At 32.2% G+C, this 9,515-nt stretch overlaps 1 protein-coding gene across 1 annotated transcript; it reads left to right on the forward strand.

Annotated features, from left to right (window-relative positions):
• The first annotated feature begins 1,236 nt into the window (after nt 1-1,236).
• LOC125069807 (importin-5) lies at nt 1,237-8,843 on the forward strand. Its single transcript, XM_047679389.1, has 18 exons — nt 1,237-1,386; nt 1,982-2,215; nt 2,541-2,683; nt 2,836-3,037; nt 3,416-3,541; nt 3,911-4,122; nt 4,460-4,691; nt 4,820-4,963; nt 5,079-5,198; nt 5,820-6,015; nt 6,095-6,247; nt 6,321-6,494; nt 6,703-7,007; nt 7,100-7,240; nt 7,328-7,547; nt 7,640-7,940; nt 8,117-8,330; nt 8,484-8,843. The coding sequence occupies exons 1-18, from the start codon at nt 1,306-1,308 to the stop codon at nt 8,565-8,567; spliced, it is 3,282 nt and encodes a 1,093-aa protein (XP_047535345.1). The 5' UTR covers nt 1,237-1,305; the 3' UTR covers nt 8,568-8,843.
• Nucleotides 8,844-9,515: the final 672 nt, after the last annotated feature.

Here is a 9,515-nt window from a genome sequence, read left to right on the forward strand (position 1 = left end):
TAATTAAATAACTTAGAAAACTCTGTAACTGAATATGTAATTTTAACGTTTTTCAAATTGTTCTGGAAAAAAATATAAGACGGATCTAGTACTCCACGAACTATGATTTGGCAGGTATTATCTCATAATTAAACTATTCGATAACTATATATTAAAAATCTACTAGAATTTTGGTTATTTTCTGAATTATGGACTGACAGGCGGCTGACTAGCCGCCTGTCTGTCCTCTTTGTGAATTATTTTGCTGATGTGGTGCTTAGAATGTTAACGTGCTTGAGTTCGACTTATAGATAATTTACTCGGTGGTAGGGCTTAGTGCACTCCAGACGGGTTTTCTGCTATAATACTGCTAATACTAATATAATACTTAGTATTATTGTTTTCAGATTTGAAATGAGTGAGCCAATGAAACTATGAGCACAGGAGATATAACATCTTAGTTTCTAAGGTTTGCTGGGCGATTAACATTTCTTACAGTGCCAATCTTATGACACTCATGAATTTAGATGGGGTGACTCAATTTTATTTAAAAGAACCACAAATCATAAATGTTAACTCAAGCGCCGTGTTATTAGCTTCTGAAAGTAAAGTTGTTGCATAAATACTTTTTGCAAGATTCTCACAACTACCTTATTGGTCTAGTGACTAGCTCAAATAAGTGCAAATCTGTATTTTTCAGTTTAGACCAATACTAAATAATATTTTTCTTTTTATACGTACATATTTCTTATAAATTAGCAATGTTGATATTGTTACGACTCAGAAAACTTAAATATTCCAATATACAAAGCAGTTGGTCTTGTATCTGTTACATAACTTTCATGGATTTTTTTTTTGAATTTTTAGTTTGGCACCAACTGTATATAAACATTTTATATTTTGAATGGGTTACAAAACGTTTTCTTATCACGTTTATAATAACACAGTTTTACAAAAAAACACACGGTACACGGAATATTTTATATTATTAATATTATTATACATTATGAATCTATTTTCTAATCATCAATAAATTGTTCGATTATTTTTTAATCATTTATTAAGTGTCTTTTAGTGTTAATAAAAGCTTGTGCATTTTAAGTAGCATGATATTTTCAACTATTTTTATATATTTTGAGTCTTATTTTACTTAATTACAAAATGTAGCTTCACTATATCTTGAAAAACAAATAAAAACTCAAAGCTTTAGTGTTAAAAGTTTTTTTTTTTAATATATGATCTTGATGTAACTGGCAACACATATCAATTGTACCGGCCGCGTAAAATTATATGAAAAAAAATTGAGCCTTTTCGAAGAGGTTCAACATGGCAGGAGATCAGGCGCAATTTTACCAGTTACTAAATACAATATTGTCCATAGATAATGACATCCGAACACAAGCAGAAGTAAGTGATAATTATATTTGTAAAGTTAAAGTATTATTTTCATGATTAGGTCTAACTACGCGAGTACTAACTGTGAAAACTTAGGGTTGTGGCCTCGTGTCAAAACGTGGTCATGGTGAACAGGCAATAAAAATTGCTTTCTGGTGTTTAAAAATAGTTGTAACTTGTAAGCATTGTCTTAGTTTAATATTATAACGTAATTGATACGCAGTTGCACGCAAATTAATCTTGCTGATTACATAGTTTTTTGTTTTTTCAACCTATCTTGCCATTAGATTTGTCGGCGGGCGTTCAATTATTAGAGGACATGTGGTTTTAGCGCGTGTTTTATAATTTTGTCGTCTTTTTCTACATATATATTTTTTTGTAAGCACGCAGTGATTATTATAAAAGTAACATAAAAATATACTAAAATATGTAGTTTGATATTAATAACCAAGTTATCATGTTATTTTATTCAAGTATGTATTTAATTATACCTATTAACGTTTTTGTAGTTATTGTATATATTATATTCATTAATGCCCGTATAGAATGGTAAAGTCATATAAATTTTGTTGTAAATTGAATTATAAATATCAATTTTCCTCAATAGAAAGTATACAACGACATCCCAACAGAAAATAAGGTTGTGCTCTTAGTGGGTGCTATTCAAAATGCAGACATTGGTGAAGATGGCAGAGAAACTGCAGCTGTTCTTTTACGACGACTCATTAGTGCAGAATTCTATGAATTTTTCCCAAAACTACCAGTCCAACAACAAGCCATGCTTAGAGAACAACTTCTTCTCACACTTCAGATGGATGTCACACAACAATTGAGACGCAAGGTGAGTTCTAAACTCTAATAATTTTATAAATATTTATACACTTGTATAATTTTATACATAAAAATGTCAATTTATGTTTTAATTTATAATATTTTTAATTTAGAGCTTATTATTTATTTCCCTACAAAAATGTTAATGTTGCATTTGTAATTTTGGTACCCTTCACATTTTGAGAGAATACATTTAAACAACAATTATGGAAACCATTCCTTTTTTGTATATGACTCAGAATTAAATTGGTAAACTATAATGGCTGTCGTACATAAAGATTAGTCATGATTTCGTTCTAAAAATAAAATGGTCACACAATGATCTATTGTTACAGATATGTGATGTAGTATCAGAGCTAGCAAGAAATCATATTGATGATGATGGGGTTAATCAGTGGCCTGAGTTTCTTCAATTTATGTTCAACTGTGCGAGTGCACAAGACCCTAACATCAAGGAGGCGGGCATCAGAATGTTTACGTAAGTGTAAAATTAAATAATATTCAAAAGAAGTGTTTTGTATTCGAGTTCGTGATTATGTATATATCTATTAATATGATAATATTTAAAAATGTTCATTGTCTTTAATGTTTTTACATTTGGTGCTATCTAAATTATATGTACTCATCCAGGTCTGTTCCTGGAGTGTTTGGCAACCTTCAAAACGAAAATTTAGATGTTATTAAGAGAATGTTGCTCTCTGCATTACAACCAACCGAGTCTGAAGCATTACGAATGCAAGCAGTAAAAGCTGTTGGGGCTTTTATTTTGCTGCACGATAAAGAGCCTGCAATTCAAAAGCATTTCAGTGATTTGCTTTTACCATTTATGCAGGTATAATATATTTGTTTTTATCATTAATATACATTACAGGAAAAAAGTTTCGAAGGGGTTAAAAAGGGGTCACGATGATACAACAATTTTTTTTCTTATTTTCTAAAAATATATAAGTGGTATAAGAATATATTAGAATCATAAAATCAGCACATAAACTCCTACGTGAGCATTTCGAAATGAGATGTACCACTGCCATATTGTGCAATAATAAATTGAGGATTTCGCTAACACCGAACTTTTAATAGATCGGAGTTTGATAGTAGCCCTCAAAACATATCTAACAAATAAAAAATGTTATGATTATTTCAATTTCTTAAAATTACTTAGCATAATGTGACAAAGATTTTATAACTTCAATTTTGTTTGCATTGGTAGGTTGTAGTACAATCGATTGAAAAAGCAGATGATGATGCAGCATTGAAAGTTTTGATAGAACTAGCTGAATCTGCACCGAAATTCTTGAGACCTCAAGTGGAAACAATCTTCCAAGTTTGCATCAAGGTAAAATTATATAATTGTAATATATTGTAAATAAAGTCACAATTTACATAAAAATACAATTAAACATGGTTAACATTTCTTATGTTACTTATCTATAAAACGCAAGTCAATGGTCAAATAGTGATGACATAATTGTAAATATCAAAAGTCTAAAGTTTTCCGAGCTAATGAGTCTGATAAACTAATTGCAAATTCAATTAGTATAGAAATTTTGACCTTTTTTTAAAAAAACAATGGCTGGTTGACTGATTTAAGCAAACTTATACACTAGCCTCTATTTAGACCAACAAGGCAGTTGTCAAGTTTCACAGATGACAAATAGGTACATTTGCTTGGTACATTGCAATTTTTAATTTTATTATTGTATAGGTGATTGGCGACACAGATCAAGAAGATAATTGGCGCCAATTAGCACTTGAGGCTTTAGTCACACTATGTGAAACAGCACCAGCAATGGTCCGCAAAGTGGTGCCCAATGCAGTGCGAATGCTCACTCCACTTATTCTCCAAATGATGTGTGAGTTAGATGAAGAGCCAAACTGGTCTGTTGAGGACAACGCCGCTGATGATGATAATGAACTGTAAGAATTCAAACAGCAATTTTGTAATATATATGAATATATATTTAGTGTAGAGAATCAATGTACAATTGATCAAAATAATTACAATATGACTTTGTTGAAATGACATGTTGTTATTAATAGATGAATAACAACTTTGTAAGATTCTGTTAATTGGCTTCATAACTTGCAAATTATGTTGCTTTATAGGTTCTTACAAGAGTAATTATCAAGATAATTAGCATCCTATGTTCCTTATACATTTGGATGTCAGTCCCTTGATAACAAAAACAATATAAGAACTAGTTATTTTAGAAGAATATTAGATTTTATTTATAGAAAAGATTATTATTTTCAGCAACTATGTGGCAGCTGAATCTGCCCTAGACCGCATGTGCTGTGGGCTTGGAGGCAAGATAATGTTAGGGTTGATTGTGGGTCAAGTTCCAGAAATGTTGAACTCTGCAGATTGGAAGTGCCGTCATGCAGCTTTAATGGCTGTTTCCTCTGCTGGTGAAGGTTGCCATAAGCAAATGGAACAGATGCTTGACCAAGTAGTCTCAGCAGTACTTAACTATCTCACTGACCCAGTATGTTGAACATAATCCTTTTAAATATATTTAACTTGGATATAACCATATTGTTACATTATACTTTTTATGATAAACATTATTATTTCCAAAACCACACAGATTCATAAAATAGATTTTTATTTTAGCATCCCCGAGTAAGGTATGCTGCATGTAATGCTGTCGGACAAATGTCTACAGATTTTGCCCCAGTGTTTGAAAAAAAATTCCACGATAAAGTAGTACCTGGTTTATTAATGGTTCTGGAAGACAATGCAAACCCGCGCGTGCAGGTGGGTTTTTAATAGTACATTTTAAGTACTGTAATAAGCATTAATTAAAATATGAATACAAAAGTACTCATCAAATTTTAGTGCAATAATATTATTTTCTTACTAATGATTGCAGGCTCATGCAGCAGCTGCTTTGGTTAACTTCAGTGAAGATTGCCCGAAGCCAATATTAACTTTGTATCTGGGTCCATTAATGGGAAAGTTAGAGGCTATTTTAACTGCCAAATTCAAAGAGGTACTTAGATAATTAAATTTACTTATACTTATTACCCAGTGTTCGTTAGTGACACAATCTTTATCTGATAATGTCATTTCCATAACACTGGGAGATTATATGTGATGTTTGCTCCCTTTCTTTCTCTTATAGATAGTTAGGGATCTCAGTTCACATACAAACAATTTTAAATCATATCTTAAAAATTTTACTAAAAATAATGAACGACATTTCGATGAATAAGCCTAATTCTATTTTTCTTCATTTATCCTTAGCTCTGTTAGTGAGAATATCGACAATAGAAAGTGTTTTAGACAGTAAATATTTGACAATTTAAAAAATCGTTATGTAAATAAACCAAGTTATTTTGTATTAAAATTCTAATAGTTGACTTAATAAGTATTGTTATATTAGGTAAAAATAGTACTTATACAATAACTTATGCTCAATATTTTGACTAATTGGAAATTAAAATGTTATGGTTAATTTTCTAATACATAAAAACAAGTTTAGATGTTTTAATAACTTTCTTGGGAATAAGATTAAGATTGATCATTGCTTGAACTAAATACATCAAGCTATGATTATAAGTTAAATGAATCCTGTTTGATTGTTCTCTTAACGATAAATATTCTATTTCAGTTGGTAGAAAGTGGCACTAAACTTGTATTGGAGCAAATTGTGACCACAATTGCATCAGTTGCTGACACTGTAGAAAAAGATTTTGTGGATTACTATGACAGGCTAATGCCATGCCTCAAGTACATCATAGCGAATGCCACCACAGATGAATTCAAGATGCTTCGTGGCAAGACCATTGAATGTGTCAGTCTTATTGGTAAGTATAAATTAAAAATGAAAATTATTGCAATAAAAGTAAATTTTAATACTTCAATAAAAATTTCTTCATGTCACAGGTTTGGCAGTTGGAGAAGAGAAATTTATGTCAGATGCGTCGGAAGTTATGGATCTCTTGTTGAAAACACACACTGAAGGCGATCAATTACCTGCTGATGACCCACAAACTTCTTATCTTATTTCTGCTTGGTCCAGAATTTGCAGAATAATGGGTGAGTATCTGATACTATATTGAAAATTATTTACTATAATTAACAAATGTCTCATTGATCAATCATGTTACAGGTAAAAAATTCGCTCAGTATTTACCTATGGTCATGGAACCAGTGATGAGAACAGCAGCTATGAAACCAGAAGTAGCACTATTAGATAACGACGACCTTGAAATCATTGAGGGAGATCTTGACTGGCACTTCGTAACTTTAGGCGAACAACAAAACTTTGGCATTAAAACCGCCGGTAACCACATATACTATTCTAATTAATGATGAATAAATCTAATTTAAACTAAACAAGAACATGACAATCATAATATGAATACAGCTAAAAATAATTGAAATCAAATAATATGTTGTTTTATAATATACATACTAGCAATCCTTTCAATATTTCTGGATATGTTTTAAATGTATTTAAAAATAATAATTAAACTAATTGGAATCTGCAGGACTTGAAGATAAAGCTTCTGCTTGTGATATGTTGGTGTGCTATGCACGTGAACTAAAAGAAGCCTTTGCTGAATACGCCGAAGATGTCGTAAAACTAATGGTGCCTATGCTTAAGTTTTACTTCCATGACAATGTACGGACAGCAGCAGCCGAGTCGCTGCCTTACTTATTAGAATGCGCCCGTATTCGAGGCCCTCAATATATACAGGGCATGTGGGCATATATAATACCGGAGCTTTTGAAAGCAATTGACTCAGAACCTGAGCAGGAAGTGCAGGTTGAGCTACTCAACAGCCTTGCAAAGGTATATTCTTACTGAATGACTATTCTTTTAACATATAATAGACATTTTAAATATTAGATGCATTTTAAAACATTTTTTTTTTTAATTTTCAGTGCATTGAGCTATTAGGAGCAGGGTGCTTGTCAGATGAAATGATGGCTGAAGTACTACGCATCTTAAACAAACTGCTCACTGAACATTTTGAGCGAGCTACTGAACGTCGCCAAAAGCGCGCTGACGAAGATTACGACGAGGTAATTGTTATAGTAGTCAATTTAACGCATTAAAAATTTAATAATACAAATAATAAAGTATATTAACAGACTTTAACATTTCTTTAGGTGGTTGAAGAACAATTAGCTGATGAAGATAATGAAGATGTGTATGGGCTATCGCGTGTCGCAGACGTTTTACACGCACTTATGTCCGCCTACCACGAAAACTTTTTCCCCCACCTTGACTCCTTACTTCCACATCTTGTACAATTACTTGCACCCGGGCGTCCCTATGCTGATAGGCAATGGGCAATCTGCATTTTCGACGATGTCATCGAATTTGGAGGTAAGACAGCAGAGGCATTTGACTAACTTATAAATTTTGTGTTTACAAATGTATATTTAATACAAATTTAATATTATTTCTTATTGAATTAGGTCCAGCCTGTGTAAAATACCAAGATATATTCCTTGAGCCCATGCTAAATGGATTACGCGAGCCTGAACCTGAAGTACGACAAGCGGCTTCATATGGTTGTGGAGTCTTAGCCCAGTTTGGAGGACCTCAGTTTGCTGCTGCATGTGCCAGAGCTGTTCCTCTTCTTGCTGCACTAATTGCAGAGCCTGACTCTCGTTCCGTAGAAAACCTTAACGCAACCGAAAATGCTATATCGGCAGTCACCAAAATAATTAAATATAATCATTCACAAATCAATAGAGATGAAATCATTAGGCACTGGTAAGAACTTTTCGATCTTTACATATTTTTTAAAATTATTTCAAATATTTTGTTTGTAAATTTAAAATTTTTAGTTAACAATTCACTTTTGTAATCCTGATAAGTGGTTTCGTGACGGAAGTTTCAGCCTGCTTGTTAGAGAAAGAAGTAAGAAATAATCAAATCGCATTTTATAGGTTGACATGGCTACCAGTAGTAGAAGACACAGAAGAAGCACCTCATGTCTACTCGCTGCTCTGTGAATTGGCCGCTAGTGGTCACGCAGCTCTAGCTACTCCGGACGCACCGCAGCGAGTAATCGCTACGCTCGCTGAAGCTTTCCTCCGTGATGCCGTGCCTAATGATAACCCTGTTTTTGCACAGATGGTTGCTCTGGTGCGACAGATACAGGTAAAATATGATACAGTTATGTAATACTTTTTCTTTCAAAAACTTAATTTTATAATAATTACTTATTGTAGTTATGTATACTAATTAAAGATAAAGTCTTTGTGAGTGTTAAGCAAAATAATGATTAAAATAATACTTTCTTTTTTCTTTCAGAGCAATGCAGAATTATTCAACTCATGTTTGATACAGATGAGCAACGAGCACAAGGAGGCTCTAAAATTGGCGCTTTCCTCCTAGTGTCATCTTGTACTGCTCGCCGCTTGTATTTATTCTCTCCCAGCCCCCGCGCCCGCACCGCCTCCTCCGTTGCCAGTCACGCTCCCCACACGAGCCTACTATTTCTTGTGACTAATTGTATCTTTTGACTGCCTCACCAATGCTACGATTACTTTACAGTAATAAACTCTATGGCAAAAAATATAAAAAGGAATTCGGCCATTAAATACACATGATGTGTATACTAGTTAAATCGAACGTAGTTCGTAAAATGACTGGTTTAAAATATAATATACCCATTGTTATAAATGTAGTTAATATTACCCCATCCCATTACGTGTATTCATTTCTTCGATCTCATGAACTATCCGTTGGGCTAAAAATTGCTGTGATATATTTTATACTAATTTTGATGACCAGCCATACGAAAGTAGCACCTCTTTGACCATTCGTTGTCGATTTCTAATGTTGTTTTTTTAATGTCAATATTTTATAAAAAATGCAATGTTGGTGGTCCAATTTAAATACTAATATTCATTTAAGAAATCATCTCGTGTGACAAAAGAATACAAGTGTGTATATCTTAACACAATTTATGAGATTCATTTCTTAAACGAAATAAATGAAAATGCATATAAATTATAATCTTGTATATACATTTTCGATTTATTATCATTATTTCATTTATTTACATTGCATTTTATGTAGTTTTTAACATTCTTCTAGTTAGATATCGATAAAATTGGACTACCCCATTCCTGTTTTTTAGTTTGCCATATTTCGGCTGAGTTGGGATATTGTAGCTGTTTCTCGCAATGGACGAGACCTGTCTGTTTATAAGAATTAATTTTATTCATTAAAATATATAATATTACATATACATTTCTTTGTTTAACTAAAATAAAAGTTATTGGCATTGAAATTTTTGTTTTATTTTTACTTGAGATAATAGATATCAATTTTCATTTT

This window comes from Vanessa atalanta, chromosome 2, assembly GCF_905147765.1.
Source record: "Vanessa atalanta chromosome 2, ilVanAtal1.2, whole genome shotgun sequence".
NCBI lineage: Eukaryota > Metazoa > Arthropoda > Insecta > Lepidoptera > Nymphalidae > Vanessa > Vanessa atalanta.